This window comes from Pleuronectes platessa, chromosome 2, assembly GCF_947347685.1.
Source record: "Pleuronectes platessa chromosome 2, fPlePla1.1, whole genome shotgun sequence".
Lineage (NCBI taxonomy): Eukaryota > Metazoa > Chordata > Actinopteri > Pleuronectiformes > Pleuronectidae > Pleuronectes > Pleuronectes platessa.
The window spans coordinates 14,282,906-14,303,643 of NC_070627.1; the positions used below are offsets into that span (position 1 = coordinate 14,282,906).

Consider the following 20,738-nt stretch of genomic DNA (forward strand, 5'->3'; position numbering starts at 1 on the left):
AGGTTAAACCATTATAACTGAAAAGTGGTTTGCGTAAGTCAGCTCATATTTCAAGTAGATATTAGAGATAATAGTTCATGAATATGGATACCTTTGATAACCTTTCCAGTCAGCCCCTTACAGCATTTTCCTCGTTGATGCGACCAGTTGGACTGAGTGTCTAAATGCCTGGTTTTAAGTGGCCCTCAGGCAGACAGAAGCATCCATTAAAGAGTCCACTTCAACAGCAGTGAAACCCACATTTCCATCGCTCTATTGAAAAGCGTGTGGACCTGGTGAGAGCAGCTGGAAGGAGCTTCCCACTAATGGATTCAGGCTGTAAAGAGTCAGTGAGGTATTTCATCAAAAGGATATCATTATATTTCAAATTGGACTGGATTCGTATTTGTCACTCACTTCACTGCATCATTACACGAAAAGGGTTTTTAGACCTTAGCTTCACTAAAATGGTTCCACCGTTTTTGTCCAGAGTGCAATATCTCAAAAATCCTTTAATGGATCACTATGACTTTTCATACCCAGATTTGCGTTGATGTAACAATGAATTGAAATCACTTTGTTGGTCCTTGACATTTATATTTAATGCCATGATTATCAGAATATATTAACTCACAGAATGGTTTATGGCTAGATTCTTTCAAAAGGCATTTCCATCCACTTCACACGCATCCTGGATCAATGCTAACTAACATACATTAGCATGCTAACACATTGAGCTAGGATGGCATGTGATTAACATTAGCATATTTGTATTGTTACTGTGACGATGCTAACATGTACAGTTATACCTGACGGAGATGCTAGAATATCATAGTCTCATTTACTAATATTCAACCACACATTGGTACGGATACATTGTAATGGTTAATGTACAACATTACTGAGTCATAAAACATTGGTTGTTAACTTTCATGATCACTTACATGGATTCGGAATTTTTCAAGTTTTTTGGTTTTGTTTATTTTTTGTTTATAAGTGGAAGCATTAAAATGTTTAATTACTGAATATTAGACTAGACTAGACCAGGCTCTCTAAACATGTTAATGACAGTGATGAACTGGCCACATTAACGAACAGTGAACTTAAAGCATTTTCTACAACAATGGGAATCATCAATTATAGTCTCAGTATTTTCTATAATGTCTATGATTATGAATCTGGCTTCATGGTGGTTCTGTAAAGCACTCTGACCCCCGTCTGTTGATGCGACGGCTTGCTCGTCTATATATGTCAGCCTTGTTATAGACTGACAACCTGTCCAGATTGTAGACATCTTGTCTAATATTACCTCCAGCCTTTGACCCTCACAGGAAGAGCAGTCGGATAATTATTGTCATGTTTTTGTCAGGAGCATCAATACCTCTCACCCAGTTGTCACTCTGCCACTGGCTCAAGCTGTATATCTATATTTTTCATCTATTCTAATTGTCAACCACTCAACAACCGGGGCGCAAGAGATAGAAGTGACTCACATAAAAAGACAATGTTCCTTTTCAACAATAAAAATAAATACAAATCTGAGGTTAAGCTATATTTCACCTTCCTCACATCGCCGGTCGACAGATAGAGGAGGACATACCCAGAGTCACATAGTGAGGAGACAGGTAAAGCAGCATAGCAGCACTGCATGTCTGAATGAAAGTAAATGATAGAGCCAGCCAGTATGATTTGTGTATCTTGCACAGAACTCTCCTGCTGCATTGTGCCTGTGTGAAAGACAAACTCCGGAGATAATCTCGGACCCAGTTCTCTGGACATTATCATGTTTTAAAACAGTGTGAGCAGACACACCGGCCCTTCAGGCTCTGTGAGCAGGACAGAGGTGATGTATCTGTAAGCATGAACACTGCTGAGCTGCTTTAATGGACTGCATTCATCACCAGCACAGACGGGACAAGTGCATAATCAGAGGTGGCGTTTTCCTTTAAGAAGCTAATTGTACCAAACTAATGAAGGTGAACTGTTGCTGAGGAGACTCAGGGACTGGTTGAGTCTGGGTCTTTCTCTGAAGAGTTTTATAAACCACTCAAAGCACTTAACACTAAATGTCACCCACAAGAGCTTCTATATGCAGCATTCTATCAAATGTCATTCACACGTCATGGTGTCTTAAACATCTTGACAGAGGCTGCTTCCAGCTGCAGACCAAAGCATCCAGGTGATCAGAGCATCAACCTTCTGTTTAGTGGACAACCCGCTTTACCTCCTGAGCAACTGACTCTGCTCTCATCATCAAACCCTCATTCACAGGTCACAACACTAAACAGACATGACGGAAAAAGGTCATTTTTTTATTGATGGAGGGTCTGACCACGGCAACATGTTGCTGTTTGTCATGACAACACTGAAAACAAAACAATCAATTGATATTAGCAGCTGTAATTTTTCCAAAACGTTATTTTAACTGTTGTATTTACAACCTGGCAAAAATGAAAATAAATAAATCAGTTTTTCCTTTACAATTCTCTTTCACAGTGGAAACAACAGAGATCCATTGCTTCAATTATAACAACCAACTGAGGATCAGCAACAGGACTTTCAAAGATAACACAGATAAATAAATACATTTCATTATGATAAGTTTGGCACGGGACATTTAATGAGTGCTTCACGTAAAATATGATGCAAGGCTTTTTTTTTTTCTTTTTTTTTTCTGTACTTACAGAGCGGGGGGACACATTGATAAAATGGATGAGCAGTTCTGCGCTGCTGATGAATTTAAATGACCTGAAAGCAAAGAGGCAGAGAACGAGCTCCTGGTCGGATAATTCAAATCCCTCTTCAACACCTGGTTCCCACTAGACAGCCATTACTGGGTCACACTGTCGTTTTTTTATGGTAAAAAAAAGGCTAGGCTTTTATGGCACAAAATGATCTAAAGAGAAAACCACGCTTAAAATTAAGTTTCATATGCACCCGCTCCATTCCACAAGATGCTACATTCGATAAACTAGTTAGATTACAAACATCATTGTCTATTTGATTTACCTCACAGACGATATTAAAGTCCTTGTATGCTGCTTTTTGTCAAACATCTTACATCATTGGTTCTGTTTTCAGAGTCTGGCGTAGTCCCACAGGAAATTCTATTCTTTAAAAAACCTACCATCTAACGTTCCTGGCAAACCAAAAACTGATCACATGCTTCAGAAAGAGTCAATTGTCTATAGCTGTTTTTAGACTTGTCCTTTAAGGGAACAAAACTGATTTGGGTCCGGACGTTCTCCAGATGTTTCCTTCAACATGTGCACAACACAGCGGGAGATTCACTCAGACACAACAGCAACAGATCTCTGCAGGATTCAGGAGAGGGGGGCAGACAGAGGCAGCCTATAACGTATTGATTCTGCTACAGAGATGTTTTTTTGTTTACAGCATATCGATACCGGCGTCTGTCACCACAGACCCTCTTATCTTTGTCAGTGTCCTCTACATGACACACTTTTCGTCATGTACACTGTTCTATACGCAGATGTTTTCTTTTGATGTTCTCTTGTGTGTTAGAAACATCATCAACTACGCCCCCACACACACACACACACATTTACACACACTGTTAGTGAATCCTGTAGAGGTTCTCCTGCTGTGTTCTCACTACTCCGGAGTTTCCGCGAACTTTATACAAGGGGAATGGCTGGATAAAGTCTGCAGAAACTGTGGTGGTTCTCACTCAGACATTCATCTACTGAATTCAATGCATGTCCGAAAGAAGCTTTTGATTTATAACTGTTATATATTCTAAGGTCTCCCTGATTATGTTGCCCCCCCCCCCCCCCCCCCCCCCCCCCAGTTTCTCTCTGGGTGACAGCACACTGCTCTTTTCTGACTGTTGCGTCCGAGCCTCAGACCCAGGCGTGGACGCTGCAGGCCCAGTCCACCAGGCGCCCTCTATACCGGGCACGTGTGATCGGCTGGAAGAGGAGCAGGAGTCGAAACCTCCGGAGCAGACCGCAGAAGACCGCGGCTGCCACAACCACAAGAGGCGACATCATCACAAAGCCCAGGATGATGAGGGCGGAGCAGCTGTTGTCGTCAAGGTAACGGCAGATGGCGGAGGGGGCGTCAAGGATCTACAAAAACAAACAGAGGGGAACGTAAGAGAGAGAGTTTCAGCAGGAGCAGTTCATCCTCTGTCACAACGCAAATGGGTAGAATCTGTCACTGGGTGGATATCATTTGTAAGTGTGTGTGCATGTGTGTGTGTGGGGGTGTGTGTGTTTGTGTGTGTGTGAGTGTGTGCGTGCATGGCGTGGCTAGTGGGGTGTGACAGAGTTTCTCCCATCGTCCCTCTGGTTCAGATAAAAAGTGGCTCAGAGCTGTCAGTATCCTGAGCTGTCAATCCCCTGTGACGGCGGGAAATAGTGGGAATGGAAGAAGATGAGACAAAAAAGTCCCAAAAAAGAGGCGGGAAGAGAAGACGACAAGTAAGGGGAGATGGGATAGTGTGAGGAGTGAGATCAGAGTGGTTAGCAAACATCCTTAAAAGTGCTTGTTACAAGGTTACACACACACACAGGCATAAGCACACAAACACACACAGTCACATAAAGTAAGAGCACATAATCCCTTTGTCAAACTCACAATCACACTCAAAATGATTTAGCTGCATTTGAAACTCTTTGACTTGATGATGTTCCATTGTGCGCTTTTTCAAAAGGAACATCACCACCTACAAATGCACCCTAGCAACCGCAGTGTTTAACATACAAACACACACTTGCCTCAAGGCACTCACTGTGCTTCCATCAAGCCCATCAGCCTCCTCATCGTGCTGTCAGTGTGTTTGTTCACAGCTGGTGCAGGCAACAGATCCGACAGTCTCGTCTTCTCAGTGGGTCACTCGCTCCAGGCTCGGTCTGTCGCCGTCACAATAGGACAAACTCTCTGACAGACACCGTCTGCAGACGGCTGGCTCTGATGTGACACTTGCTCTGCCCTAATCACAATCGCAGTCTCGCTGCACCCACGCGCTCCTTTGTTTGTCTGCATGTTTTCAATTTGTGTTTTAATTTCCCTGCTGCTCGCGTTACAGAAAAAACAGCTTCACCTCATCACTCACACACACACAGTCTGACACACAGCCTGACCCTATGCCTGACAAGCTTCAACATTTGAGGTTAGTCATCATCCTCTTGGAAGGACTAGTTGTTCAGACTTTAAAATCACAAAAACTAGGAATAAGCCTGAACAGCTAAAAGGGGATGGTGCAAGTATTGATGCAAGAATTTTGCTGCCAAGAACACATTCCCCTGAAGGCTGTAATTGTCTTGATTTCTTCATCAGAGGCTCCAGGTGCCAATATTAATAAGAGATTATCTCCCATTCGCCACAAATGACATGGTATTACTTGCTTTAGCCCTAACAGTTAGGTTAAGGGAGGGACTGTGCAGAGTCTTCCGTGTCAATGATTTGTTAATACTCTGTCGTGTTGGGGCAGAACACTGTCCTCCTAAACCTGCAGCAACTGATTTATGGGCCTTTTAGGGTCATTGATAGTAAATTGTAAGCAAAACATTGACTATTATCACCTTTTACCTGAAATGACAAACATGTTAGAAAACAGCCGTCCGCTTACACATTTCAGCAGTTACAAGGGAACTTTTAACATTTAGTTATGACGGTCTGATGGATCAAAGTTCTCTCTCCTTGTAGCTCTGTGTTTGGTCTCTACCAACTCCTGAAGGCCCTTAAATATCTTAGCTGCTGAATGCTCTAGTTAGTGTCTAAGGGTACAAATATGTTGTTTGGTCCTGACCTTTGGGCTTATCAGTTTAGTCTAAACCAAAATGACAGGTATGAAAGGTGCTCGCAGGATTTTTTGCAGTTTTTTTCCGCCTCTCGGATGAGATAATATTTGAAAGATGAGGAGCTTCATTTGATTTGCATTAGTGCATTGGTAATATGCCAGAAATTGGTCATGCTGGTACCATAACGATATTACAGTGCAAACGTAACTGATGAAATTAAAAAGTTCATTCTTCTTATCCATTCAAACATTAACACTACTACCTGCTGAATTGACAGCACGCTGACTTCAGATGTGCTCCCGTCCAGAAACCAATCGATGTCCAATATGCGTAGACACAGGCCACGTAGAAGATGACAAACTTTATGTTATACAAAATGAATTCCTCTGCTCCCTAAACTGCAACGTGAATCCAGAACTAATTGGACCAAATGTAAACAATGTAGCAAAGACATGAACTGGAATGTGGTTTGGACTCTCAGGTGTAAGAACCATAACTTTGTCTGCAGGTGATGAGCAGACAGAGAACAGTGAGGTTATCAGAGCTGTTTTGCTCTCTCCTGCAGGTGAACTATGAGAGAAACGTTGAGGGTGTAAAATGACAACAATGAGCTGTAATACACTGACATGCTTTGTAGAATGAGGGGAGCCGATGGCTGACAATTCTCGGTGGGTTCATCAATGCATGTTATTATAAAAAACATTTTATAAGCTGGAGCCTCCTCACGGCCCACACAATGTGCTGTTCAAAGAGGTAAAACTTTAGTCTGACATAATGAAATTAAAACCAGTAGAATGGGAAAGGAAACATGGGGAGAGGTAAAGATGGGGATTATATTCAACAATGGTGCCTTGCAGGACTTTGATTGGGGTCTGAGCAATTAGAATCTGTAGGCTTTACAATTTCCCCTGCATAACAAAAAGTTGATGTGTTCATGCCTTGCCCTTGCCAGAAGAGACAAACTATAAAACATGGATAAGAGTCGAGCAGGAATTAAACCAAGGATGTTACAGTCAAATGGTTTATAGCTTTGACCTCTCATGTAAAGACGCCCCAATTAAAAAGCTCTAAGGGGAAATGTCCAGCATGGTGATTAGTAGTTTATGAGGTACAAATTTAATGTTGTTGTTTATTGGAAGTAATTAAAACAGGGAAGACATAGTTTGCTGATAAAACAAAAGAAGAACAAAGTAAAAGTATTTTACTCTAAAAAATTAACTATTTTTAAAGATTGTTCCAAATACCCAAAGTCATACAGTAGAGTAGAATAGTTTGTCACACACACACACACTGATTTATTATTTGTCTTTGGTAACAAATCTGTACATTGAGGTGATTTATAAAAATACTTTTGTTTGTTCAGTTTGCTAACAAAATGGTTTGATTTGTCCACTCGGTCAACCTGACAATATCACAACACACCTTTAGAGCAAAGTCGCAACACCAGTATTAACTTTTTTACCTCAAAACTGAAGCTTTAGAATTAGTTTGATCTGTTCATTGACTTGTGATATGGAGACTGTTGCTAGTTGATTAGTGAGCAGGTATAATCTCTGTTGACAAGTGTGGAACTGCCTGATAGTCGCAGCTTAAATTGTCAGAATCAGGCCCAGCAAGTTCAAGAGTACTGAGGAACTGTAGATCAGGTAAAAAGACAGAGAAGTTATTAAAAACCAGCCTTGTTTATCTCTTTGAGCTAGTGAGGAAACTTTTAAAATAAGAAGAATTCTTAGCAGAGTTTGGAGTGTTTTTACAGTGGCAGCTCCTCTGATTCAGGAAGCTGGGGATCATGGGTAACATCAATTGTTCAGTTGTGTTTCAGTTCAGTGAGTGGGACTACGCAGTCATCGATTGATAGTCTTCTTTTTTTTCTACATGAAAACCCCCTAATTACTGGTCAACAGAATGAATCACCATGTATGGTTGCAGGGGGCGCTGTTACTCAGTAAAGGTTACATAGAGTGGATTTAAACTATCTTGTTGGATAAAATGGACTATTCAGTTCAAAATGTTCCCGAAAGCGAACTCAGCTATCCCGAGTCTCTATCCCTTTTTTGCTCTGAGAAAATACTGCACTGTGGGACTCGCTGTGCTACCTGCACTAGAAAACACTGCCCTGAGTGTAATATAATAATCTTGATCCTCTGCCAGTGAATCGGTCTCCCAGCATCCTCCAGTTCATCATCCAGGGACGACATCAGCTCAGATGCAACTTCACAAACAAGAATTTCAGAGCTCAAAGCACTGCAGCGAAGCAGCTGTCAACAACTTCAAGGACAGAAACAAAGCAAAACAAGAGAAATATCTGTCGAGTTAAGATCGCATTTGTGCTGAAAACTCACCCTTGAATGGCAGAGGAAGCCGGCGTAGAGCAGCAGGACAGCAGGCATCAGCACCACAGAGAAGACCACGGCGAGCAGCAGAGCGCTGGCTAAGACGACGCACAGGTTCCAGAGGACGAGGGCGGCCCCGCAGGCCACGCAGCCAAACCTTCCCCTGCTGCTGCCCAGGGCACTGCCCGCACTGTGGGCCACAGGAGGGGGCAGCATCTTCAACCCCTCCCCAACCCAGAACTCCTCCTCTTTCTCCTCCTCACCTGAACCGCCATCGTCCACGTCAATGTCCATACCACACATCCTGAAAAACAGAGCTGTTTAGGAGAGTTTTATAGCAGACTCTGGGTGAAGTGTGGTTATAAAACACATGTGTATCACAAGGTAGAGATGCAAAGTGACGGTTTTGTTCAGGTAACGCCCTCAGTGGGTACCATAGACTGTAAATAAAGATGGAAGACGCATCTCAACTTTCTCCCACAATCCAGAAATTAAGCAAAATATCCGGGATATGAATGCCTATATCTTGTGGACGTGGAGCCAAAGTCTGAGCTGCAGCGGCTGGGATGGAGCTGCAGTATTGAGGTCCTGCCGATACAAGCTATCAACCAATCGCAAGTCAGGCTCTGCTGTCAATCATGACATGTAACCATGTTCAAAAAAAGCTAATTAAAGCCCAAATTCTGGAAAAGAATAGAGCTATCAGTGTGACAGAAACCATCTTTGAGAAAAAAGAAAAAAAAATTGTACAATGACTTTTTAGTGACCTATACTGCAGCCAGCCACTAGGTGGTGACCAAGATTCTGGCATGTCATCCATACTTACATACCGTCTGTGATGCGTACATTTAAGACATCACACTTACTTGTTCAGAATTGTGTATGAATCGAAAATATGTATTGAATAGAAATTTAATAAAAACCATTTCATCACCACTTTCATATTGACACACACCCTGTTTTGTGTATCTTTTGTCTGCGGACCGGAGGACCTTTGCATCAGTTGCATTTGGCCAATTTTTTGAGAATATAGTTAGAGCTCTACACCCCCCCCCCCCCCCCCCCCTCCACACTCTGTCGTTTGCTGATTTCCATCCCTCATTACAGTCTGTAATGAGGAACATGCTTTGACTTTACATAAACACAACAGACACACACGAACACAGACACAGACACACACACACACACACACACACTTGGGCTGTCGTCCCATCCCTCCTCCTATCGATCTCATCGATCAGGTCTTTGTCACTAGAGCCTGTGGGCCTGTACTGTATGTCAATATGATCCATTTTAAAGTGAATCTGTCCGGAACATTTAACCTGATGGTGCTGAGCTGCAGACAAACACCACAGCTGCTCAACATCTGCATCATAATGGAACTGGACGCGGTTTCTATAATGAAGTGTGAGACGCCTTTCTTCTCTCGGCTCTGACACTGCCCGACATGATGCCTATGTTATATGCTTATGAATTTAGTTTATTTATTTTAGACTTCACAACTCGGATTTTGAAATCAAATCACATCTGTTTACTCTCGCAACAGTTAAACAAAGAAAAGTCCTCGCACACAATGTGTTGACCTCACACCAGCTGTAACAGTCTCAAAGCTCCCAGGGAGGTTCTCTTGTCTTACCTGCAGCTGCAGATCCCGTTACTCTCTCGCTGCTTGTTGGATTCTTCTCTCTCGCTCCTTTTGGATCGTTGAGTTTCAGCTCCGAGCACAATGAACAGTTTCCTGTCAGTAAACACCGAGAAGCTGCAGCTGAGTTCAACCTGCTGAGCTGCTGCTGCTGCGAGGAGCGGCGTGCGTTTGGCAGCCGCCGACTCCGGGCCGCGCGCACCGCCGGTCAGTGCGCGCTCTGGCGGCCGCACGGAATTTCAGTTGCCATTGTTAAAAACAAAAAACAAAATCAACCGTGTTTTTCATATTTCAAAATAATCATATGGTTTCAGATGTGTGAACACACGCGTCCACACAGCCGCTCTGTAGTAATCAAATCAAAAAATTAGCATGGGAAGAAATGTAGGTGTGGCTGCATTATACTTGACGGACATACATTTTTGGACCTTTTCCATGGGTTTATCCATTCAGACAAATAGTTTAATTTACTTAAGATTTCCAGTTCCATTGATAAATCACTGTTTCCTGGCTCTGGAAAAACCTCGTCCACTCTGACACATCCTTTGTCTTTAATTGTTCTGTAGCTTACACACTTACTGACCTGGTCCAAAATCTAATTTGAATAAGGAACAATTAAAAAAAATATATTCAATAACATGCGGCTTTGCTCAAAGTTATAGAGTCCACATTAAACAAGGAATGACTTCAACATTCACCTTATTGATTTAGGATTTGTGCATGGATATGTAATTGCCCCCTCTGTGTAGGTTGTGGCCCCGTTTATGGCCCCTGATTTAGAAAAATCCGGGATCAGCAGTCAATACACAGTATGACTAGATGTCAGGCTGTCAAGGGTCTTCCTCGTTTAACCCTGTCCTAATGTCCTGTGTAATGTAAAATGAGCTGCATGTGAGTCCTACTCTACCTGTCTGAGCAAATGGTTTTACTTCAGTAAATCACGTCAGTTTAGTCAGATAATCAGATAACATGACAGGAAGATTCGATCAGGATATGCTGCAATTCCTGGAACTCACTCATTCTAAATAAATAGACAACAATAAACAAGGATCCCCTCTAAAACCAGCAGGCCATTATTAGGCTTATTAATCGTGCCTATTATCTCTTATTATACATCTGGTGAAATTGACAAAGGTGCCTATTGATCATCTCAGAGCCGGTCCAAGCCTCTAAGCAGAATTTGATTGGGGGGGGCTCACTGCCTTCCCATTGCCAATTCTACATTGACAATCGTCGGTGCTTGCTTAATTACACACCCTGTGTAAATGTAACACTCATATAATTAGTTTTGAATTGATCAAACCAGTTATAATTGACATAATATTCCTGTGGGGGAAATAATTGCACTTACGCCCATCGCTCGGCTCTGCGTGTGTCTTATGGCACTTATTAAAAGCACGTATTCTCTCTTGCACAGAGCCATAACTCAGTTACCGGCTTGACAGCAGTGTTAGATCGATGTTTATTGAATGCCGTGTGACGTTTATCAAGACACTCATTAAACGTCTTCTGATTTATGATGCTGTTCTCTCTGAGTTAATTGTCTCCTTATCAGATGAAATGTGAACCCGTATTATGATTATTATTATGGCTCTGCTTTGCCTTAAGAAGCGTTGTTGCTGTTACTAAATATGAACAGCTGGGGGCAGCAGTGTCAACTACACGTCTAACATAATCTGTTTAATTGTATCTCCATTATTATTCCGTCCCCTTGCTCACTCAGCTTCTAACTCTGAAAACAAACAAAGTTTTTCAGACATTCCGGTAAGACAGCCTCCAACCACTGATAGAACCCTCATAAGTGAACAAACAAAAATTCCTTTGATCCTGGTAAGCGTTGATGTGTTAGGAAATATAAAGTTTTAAGTAATATATAAATCAACTTGCTCGACAAACTAGATAATGACAATAGACTGTGACGTGTTGAGAAAAGTCCCCCTGAGTTTCTCCCCCTGCTGCCTGCCTCTCACGAACCTCAGAGCATCGTCGGCTGTGTGGCTGTGAGATAAGAGCATGATCGATTTGTTTTGCTGCGCAGACTGACAGTCAACCTTTAGCTGTTCAAATTAAATTACACAGAGCGAGAGAATAAAAGATGGGAGGATAAGGGGGAGCGATGACGAGGGATACTGCCTGAATGCAGAGAAAGCATAGAGGGAATGACTGACGAAGAGGAGGAGGGTCGCTGCAAAGAGTCTGAGGGGAGAGATGTTTGGTTTTGAGAAATTGAGTTAGAAATTACAAAGTAAACAGTTCATATAATATAAGTCTCTGCGCTGACATCTGCTGGACACTCTGTGAACTTGTTAAACTAATCTATATCTGTCTATCTGTCTATCTATCTATCTGTCTATCTATCTATCTGTCTGTCTGTCTGTCTGTCTGTCTGTCTGTCTGTCTATTTATCTATCTATCTATCTGTCTGTCTATCTATCTATCTATCATACAATTGCAATAACTCTGAATCGTAAGTTATTCTTATCTTCCATAATAACATTAACACAATTGACATTATCCATAGCGCAGGATATTTAATATTATAAATATTGTTTTATTAGAAATCTTTTATACAAAGCTGTTGTCTCTTCTGGTCTTACCTGCAATTATCATGCCATTTCACTTTTTTAATGTAATGAGTTTGACAACTTTATTGTTTACCATCAAAACATGTATAATTATTATGATTATTATTGTTATTATCATTGTTATTATTATTGTTGCTGTTATAATAATTATTTGCCGCAATTGAACACTGTTTTCTGTCTTTAATATAGAAACAAACTAAACCTCTTCCACATAAACTAAACCATAAATTTAGACTAGATCAGATCTGCCTTTCCGTTTGCCAATATGAAAACTGTAGTAATTTGTCAATATATTGGTACAAGAACTAATTTACTCCACGATACCTGTATTTCCGTTACCGTCACTCTGAAAGTAAACAATATCTGTAGATATTTTACACTAAAATGACTGAAACTTAGTAAAACACCACTGAACTATTGAAATGTGTTCGTTCCCATAGCGAGGACTGTGGATGTTGTCTCTGATCATCTCACTGTCAGTAACAACTACTTTAACATACATATGGGAATGTGAGGATTGTTTCAGGATAGACTTGTAAACCTTAAAGTAGACAATCCATGAACAAAATCCTTAACGAGTGAAAGTATCTGGGGAAGACTTTCTCTGTGGCGTCCCATCTCAGCATCTCATCAAACTCTTTGGCTCCGTATCCGACTCAGGCCAATGAAGCGGAGAGCAGCAGTTTCTCTTCACATCATGCAGCTCTTCTGCGCTCCAGTAAGTGGAAACAACATCTATTAAAAGTCTGTTGTGACTCTGAGTTTTCTTGTTGGAAGAAAACAAGATCATGTGTCATGGCCTGAATTCGCAAAACACGGTCGTAAAGACGTTTTCACTTTTAGGAAATTAGAGAAAGGAATCCAAATACGATTCCTGTAAGGAAACAATAGTTGTATAAATCCACAAAAGCACAAAAAGGCTGTTATCACAACAAAAGAATTTATTGCATTCAAAGCAGATTAAAAGTAATAAGACTACAACTGATGAACATACTAAAGTCGTGTCTTGATGCACGAATGCACACGTGTTAATCAGCAAACAAAGAATTGCGCAAGCTGGTGTGTTTGCATGAGTTTATATACAAGAGTGTGTAATCAGATAGTATGACTGTGTGAGCGTGTGCGTGTCATTTCTTTAACTCAGAGTGAAGTCTTATTTTGAAAGTGCCTTTACAATACTACAAACTGGTACATAGGATGCAGTGTGGAGGAGAGAAGGCGGAAGAGAGGAAGTGAGACGGACGACAGACCTACCCTCCGTCTGAGGAGTGTGGTAGTGAGTGATGGTCTGTGTGTGGGTGAGCATGCTTATGAGAGTGTGTGTCTGAGTGGGGCAGAGGGTGAGGGTGAGGATGAGCCCCGCTGAGGGCGTCGGGTAAAGTCGGAGCGTCCAGGCCGATGTCTGCTGGGTAGAGCTGCATCACTGCTCCCTCCTGGGCGCCCTCCTTACTGCAAGACTGGCAGCTGCAGTGGAAGATCCTCTCCACCAGCTTGTCCACATGAGGGGAGTCCTCACTGCCAGGGCACTCCAGAGTCACCTGTTCTCACACACACACACACACACACACACACACACACACACACACACACACACACACACACACACACACAGAGAGCTGAATGCCTCTGTTCCCTGTCTAAAGGTTCCAAACCGTGGTCTACTGGGTTTGGTCAAACCAGTTTCCTCTCAGTGGCCTTTTTTATTCTGTATATGAACTTTAACTTTAACTTTATTGGCTCTTGGTCTTAATCTAAAAATTTTCCATACAGTTTTAATGCTGTCAATTTGTTTTTGGTCCTCCTGCCATCACGTTCTTATTTCAGTTTGTGTTGTCTGATTGTGTTGATAGCACAACAGTCAATACACAAATAGGGTGAATTCCGGTGATCTGGGACATTGGGTGACGTGGGACACCTACGCTCCAGTCTGTTTACTTCCTGTTCTAACCAAATTGCTGCAACAGGAATTTTGCCACAGCTTTACCATGGACATCATGTGACTGAAATCACATGACTTTAAACAGTTTTAACTGATTGTCTGGTTAGCTTACTAGTGCTAACTCAGATTGCTCTCTAGGACAGAGATGATCCAAAAAGCTCAGGAGAGTCTGTCCTGTGTTCTGCAGCCATTGTTTCACCAAACATGTGGAGGAGACAATGGGCCGATCGATGATGATGATAATGGTCTCTCATCTGCAAGGACTGATACGGCTCTTTATGTAATAAAATATGACTTTTACTTGTTAATATGAATTATTGACATTTCTATGAATACTGTACATTTTCTTATTAATTTGTCATAATGTTTTTAATAAATTGGTTATATTGAGCTTGTCATGCATAAAGCAAGCAGAAACAAAAGATTACAAAGTGACCTGTGCCAGATTGGCAATTTTTTTTGGGGCACAAGGAACACTGAAAGCTGTGTCTTGTCGCCTCTGAGTATGACATCTCCATTATTTATTCTGGTGTGGTTAGAAAACAATTTAAGGATCACAGAAAGGTATTTAATATGTTGATCCAATGTGTTAAACAGATTTCAGAATACGTAGTAGAAGTCAAAATTGCAGAATATGTCCCAGATTAACCGAGCTCACCCTATGATAAACAGATCATGAACAGCCCGCTCTCTGTGTAAATCTCTGTGTTGTACAAGCTAAACTGTTTCTCCGGACCTCACACAACTTCACCTCACTGTGTTTTCCACAGAAAAGTATCATTCAGCAGTTTTATCAAGATCAAGTGCCAGAGCAGCACGAAGCGGAGTCCCCCTTCATGAGAGCTGGCTTTGTGTTGTTTCTAACTCCATTTTTGTTTAAAGTCCTGCAGCAGCAGTCACGACCAGGGAGATAAACATCCAGTTCCAGCTAATTAGAAGTAAGAGGAGACTGTAGATGCATTTTCTCGGGCCTCCTGCATGCAACAAAAATAGCAAGACAACTAATAAAGTAATGGCTGTGGGCTCTAGATACAATATTTAGCTCTGAAACACGAGGAGGCCTCACCTGTGGTCCCGCCCGCCCAGTCTACCTGTCAGCTTTCCAAACTACATACACTAGACCACAAAACTGTTGTTATCACAGGACTGGAATTCCTCTGGCTTAAAGGGACAATAAACCCATGTGATTCAGACTCCAACTAATGAAGAACCACAGACATCCTGGGTTTATGGTTTTTTTCCTCTGCTTTTTATTTGCTAGTGAACAGCACATGCTTGCCATTTTTCACGCTGGAAACCTGCGGTTTATGTGTGAGTTTGACGAGTCAGTGTTGGTGTGCGCTTGCCACATGAGCTAATGTGCAATAACTCTTACCACTTCCCACTGGGTCTGAGCAGGCATGCAGGAGTCACAGTGCACCAGAGACTCGGTCGACTGAGGGAACGTGTTGGGAACACTGTAACTGAAGCACTGGCCCAGACAAGCTCTGCAACAAGGAGGAGATAGCGTATCATTTTATTGGGCCGACACACACGACATGTTTCATTCAACTGCATGGCCAGAGAGATCATGCTTGTAGGTGAGCAAAAAAACAAACCCCAAAAATGTAAACATAAATAAACTGGGGTTAATTTTGATCTCCAAATGCAGTAGAAAGTAGAACACATACAAAGTCAGAAGAGTAAGTCAGAAAGTCAAATAACATGTAGCTAGTTTGAATCTTTTCATGGGATTTGTTGACAATAAGAAACAATACTAACATCGCCAGCCTTGACCTTTAAAGCAACACTATGCCAACGTTACTGAGTAACAGCGCCCTCTGCAGCCATTATTGCTGTTCGGCAATTGAATGGTTTTGAATGTAGAGAAAAAACAAAGTCTATAGATTGTGTCGTCCAACTCCCTGAACTGAAACACATGTGAACGTAGGGTATAACCCATGATCTGCATCTTCCTGAAGAAGAAAAGCTGCTTCTGTTGCAAATACACTAAACTATATTCAGAATTCTTCATATTATAAAAGTATCCCAATAACTATCAGAGATAAACACTGTTTTTTTTAACTGATCTACAGTTCATCATTACGCCTGAACTTGCTGGATCTGATTCTGACTATTAAAGCTGTTACTACCAGTCAGTTCCACTCTTCTCACAGGAGACGCTGCTGTTTTAAGGTAAACAAGTTACAAAGTGTGTCTTTTACAGAAATACCTGCAGTTTTCCTTCTTTATTTAGATTTTTTAAACGCAGTTTCCCACCTATAGAGGCTGCTAATGCTTCCATTAATTCTGCAGCATGTTGACAGTATGTGTTACTGGTAGTAATTTGTTTTTTATATATACATAAGTGTATCATCTGTCACCCATAAGTGTCACATCTCTGTCATTATTTGAATACTCTGTGATAATAATAATTATTCCATCGACAGCACTTTTTGAACAAAGGGCAGAGAGTGCTTACCAGTGCATGGAGGCAGCATGAAAAAGACAGAGGCAGATATGAAAACAACATCAAAATACAATACAGCATCAAAAGACAGTTACTTATAAAATGCTTATAATCAAGCTTTAAAAAACACAGAGCTGTGTTATGCAGTCAACTACAGTTAATCTCAGACAAGAAGCTAAATCTATATAAATGAATTTAAAGACAGGATTTTAAAAACTGAGACAGAATCATTACACTGAATCCATAGCCGAGCTGTCATTACAGCAAGAGCTCGATTCTCACTTGACCTCAACCTGAGCTCTGGAGCAGCTAAACGATCTAAGCAGCAGATTTAAGAGGCATTTTGAGATAATACAACTTATCTGTCTAACTTTAAAGAAACCAGGGAAAATACAAGAATCTACACTGTTACTGTAGCTACTGTTGTATGTGTGGGATTTTGGTAAATAACTCTTAATGTGTAAGATCACCTTTATGAGCTACTTGAAGTAAAGTACCTCGATATTTGTGTCATCAGTGCCAATCTCCATTGTGTCTCATTCAAACTGAACTAAATCCCTGAGAATAAAACGTATTGACACTTCTCTCCAGCTGCACTGAGAGACAGAGACAGAGGGACAGAGAGGGCCTTCATCCTGACCTGTTTTGAATAGAGCGAGGCTGACATCCCGTGTGCCCGACTATCTGTGTGATGTTCTTGGCTTCGCACCAGGCGCTCTTGTCAGGGAACAACGCCAGGCGGTTGATGTGTGCAGGCGGTGCCGCTGAATACAGTGCAAACAGTGCGCAGCAAATCTGAATCCTCTCCCACATGACTGCACCTACAGGGGCAGAAAAAAACCTCGGCGTTACCACCCTGTGAAACCTGGTACCATACAATATCACACAATGTTTCTACACGTCCTCTGATGTGCTCAGACTTCTTCTGTTTGAATAAATAACATGAAATGTGAACTTTCAATATGCCGTCTATAGTGGATTGAAAACTTCCTGGTATTTAGCAGCTTGATAAACCAGAGGCCCAATGGGATTCATATTGTGTCCGGTTGTCAGGTTTGTCTCATTTGAATGATTAATAGAGACAATAAGATGAATTAGGGAGAGGGGCTCCAAACACCTGAATGTAAAACCAAGGCATCCCAGTGCTCTCTTCCACATCATCTTTAAAACTGCCTTACCCGGTCACGTCATTTACAACCTCCTAAATTATTTTCTCCTGCTGCTTATGAAAAAAAAAAGTGGCCAGTGGTCACCCAGGTTGACTTCTTTACGCACTTTTCAGCACTTCCATATGTGTATGACACAAGTAACCTGACCTTGTCTGCAGAGAACCGGCAGAGCCATCTGGGCCATGCTGAAGATTTAAAACATGAAGGGGCTGCCGGGGCACACCGCTGTGAGGGGGCAGGACCTGCTTTCATGAATATACATACGACTTTTCTTCTTTCTTTCTCTTCTCTTTTGGACATGCTTCAATTGAACTCTAAAAAGTTCAGGCTAAGATTTCGGTCACAATGGTGAAAATTGTCATTTATTTTCTTATAAATAAAGTCCCAGGGAACAGTTAAAATAGTTAGAGTAATGCATAAAATAGAAAAGAATGACATATAAAACGTTCTTTAGTATTTTACATAAGTGTGGCAATAAAATGTTGAGCTGACTTCTAAAAATGTAAGATTTATTTTTTCAGAGTTTTGAACCAATTCAGTTTTAATAGTGTAGTTTCTTGAATGGACAATTTGTCATTGGCATTGAAATAAGATTCTGATGTGGGAGCAGCTGTAAGCGTCATTTTAGGTTTACTACAGAGAAGGTTAGGCAACTTGGTTGTTTTCAGAATTTTTTAGTCCATTACATGTTTACATAGTCTCTTATAATGGACCAGTCTCCACTAACATAACGTAAAGTAACATACTGTAGAAGTTCAAGTGAACGTCTGTTTGGCTTAAAGCTTCTTCTTCCTCTGGCCTTTTAGTCATTTTCATTAATCGACTAAATGAATGTTAGAAAATATAATTTCCTTAATTATTTCACAGTCAGAACTCAGTGTTTAGTGATTATTGAAATTTGTTTCTAAAAAAAAAATGTACATCTTGAGCCAATACAATTTTAATAGTGTAGGGTCGTACAGCAGACCAGGTTAGAGAAATGAAACGTAAAGTAAAGTCAAAGTTACAATGAACGTCTTTAAGTCTAAGCAAAAAGAGAAGATGTCTTCTTCTGCTTTTTTTCTTTTTCCTTAATCTATATCAATGAAATATAATTTCTTTACCATTTAAATAAAGTCAAAACTTTATTTCCTCGAGTTTTCGTTCTTCATTGTGGGAGCAGCTCAAACAAACATTTAAACAAAATGAAAGTTTAACAGCTGCAAAAGGGAGAAAAGTACCTGATTTGACGTGTTAGATTGCAGATAGGGCAGTAAAGGCGTTACTTTTCAAAGGAAACAGTATTTTCCGAGGCACAGCAGTGGTCACGGTGGAGACACTTACCGGAGGAACAGCCGGTTGATCACTGCGCAACGTCCCGCTGAGCTGAGCCCTGACGCGGGACTTGAGAAGGCAGGGGATGCGGCTGCTGGTCGGACAACCTCCGGCTGCTGGTCGGACAACCTCCGGATTCCGGGGATCACAAGAAACTCTGAGCACAAGTGAGCGGCTCCGTGTGTCATACGAAAGTTACATCATCCGGAAAGAGTAAAGAACCGTTCCTCCGTCCGAGTGCACGGCCGCGGGGAAGGATGGAGAGATGGGCTCGGCAATGAGCGCTATCTCATCTCCGGGTCCATCAGCTCTGAGCGTCCCTCTCCTTTGTTCCCCCCCACACACACCTAAACTTGCATATAAGAAAGAAGAAGAAACAACACAAGTTTCCAGGTTGTTTGGTGGTGAAGCTCCGGAAGAGCAGTGCAGTCCTTTGACACACCGGGGTCCTGCTGCGCCAGTTCTGGACGGAAGAAAAACGCGGAGGGAGGGATGAAGGCACGGAGGGAAGGAGGGAAGGAGGGAGGGAAAGTGTTGGGTCGGTTTCAAAAGTTTCCCCAAGTAGGAGCGAGGCGAGACCACAGATCAGATTTACTGGACAAATATGTAAATCCAACGAGATGAGACAGATAGGGAGAGCACTCACGGTCACGTGTGACACATCTGGCCCAGCCTTGCCATCCTAGGTTTTCAGATTTTAAAAGTGAAACGTTAATAAAGCGGTGTACAAGTGGGAAACAGATGTGAATGCCTGCTCTGAGCCACACTGCTCTCTCCATGGGCACATGAAAAGCACCTTTAGTAGGGCTGCAGTAATATGAAGAGCAGGTTACTCCGACCATATGCTGATGACACCTTGGTTTCATTAAGGCCCCAAAATATGTTTGACAGACTCTGGAGGAGCAGGAGTCGCTGGAAGGCAGTGGGTTCCCTGCTCTCGCTGACATGTGAACCGGATCTGTTTGTTAAATATGATTTGAATAGGAATTTAGGGGATAAACCTGCCTTTTGATGCGCAAATCATTCATGTCAGTGTATTTTCATGGTTCAAAAGCTCTCAACTGTACCTCAAAGGAGGAATGAGTGGAGAAATGAGTGTTTAAATCCTCCAGGGGGAAAAGAAATCCACACAGATTGGAGTCCAAAAGTCTTTAAAGAGGATAATCCCCTGCAGGACTTTTACCTTGTATTAGAAATGTATAAGCTTCATATGATTTCTTTCTTATCTCTTATCTTAAAGGGATAAAATGGTCCTTTCATCCGACACTGTACTCTTTACAATCTTTCCATGACTCACTTGTGTAAGCACCAGCACTTCACTGCACGTCCAAGTATACAGGACGAGATGAGACGAGCTAAAGACCCAACTAACGGGTCCTTCTTCCCTTTGCTCATTCTTATATGTGACGTTGTGTGAATCTATCTGCAGAAACCGAATTAAATCTTAGCAAGACCAGCGTTGACTTTGCTCTTAATTCAACAATTTGCCTCCATAACCTATAATTATATCTTCCATATATAAAGTAATCGTCTACTCTTCCCTACTGTTTGTACCAAACT

At 41.7% G+C, this 20,738-nt stretch overlaps 2 protein-coding genes across 3 annotated transcripts; both read right to left on the reverse strand.

Moving 5' to 3' along the window:
* Positions 1–3,792: 3,792 nt before the first annotated feature.
* On the reverse strand, positions 3,793–9,888 carry LOC128451847 (transmembrane protein 88). Of its 2 annotated transcripts, none has more exons than XM_053435481.1 (3): positions 9,717–9,888; positions 8,090–8,384; positions 3,793–4,070 (listed from the first exon to the last, which is right to left on the reverse strand). In XM_053435481.1, exons 2-3 carry the CDS (start codon positions 8,381–8,383, stop codon positions 3,843–3,845), a joined length of 522 nt encoding a protein of 173 aa, XP_053291456.1. In that variant the 5' UTR covers position 8,384; positions 9,717–9,888; the 3' UTR covers positions 3,793–3,842. The 2 variants fall into 2 exon arrangements, with proteins under 2 accessions (XP_053291456.1, XP_053291457.1); XM_053435482.1 differs by having other exon boundaries at positions 8,090–8,397.
* Positions 9,889–13,230: 3,342 nt separating this feature from the next.
* On the reverse strand, positions 13,231–19,814 carry nbl1 (NBL1, DAN family BMP antagonist). The gene is made up of 4 exons (XM_053435478.1): positions 19,188–19,814; positions 17,336–17,516; positions 15,622–15,733; positions 13,231–13,845 (listed from the first exon to the last, which is right to left on the reverse strand). Exons 2-4 carry the CDS (start codon positions 17,506–17,508, stop codon positions 13,558–13,560), a joined length of 573 nt encoding a protein of 190 aa, XP_053291453.1. The 5' UTR covers positions 17,509–17,516; positions 19,188–19,814; the 3' UTR covers positions 13,231–13,557.
* Between the last annotated feature and the right edge of the window lie 924 nt (positions 19,815–20,738).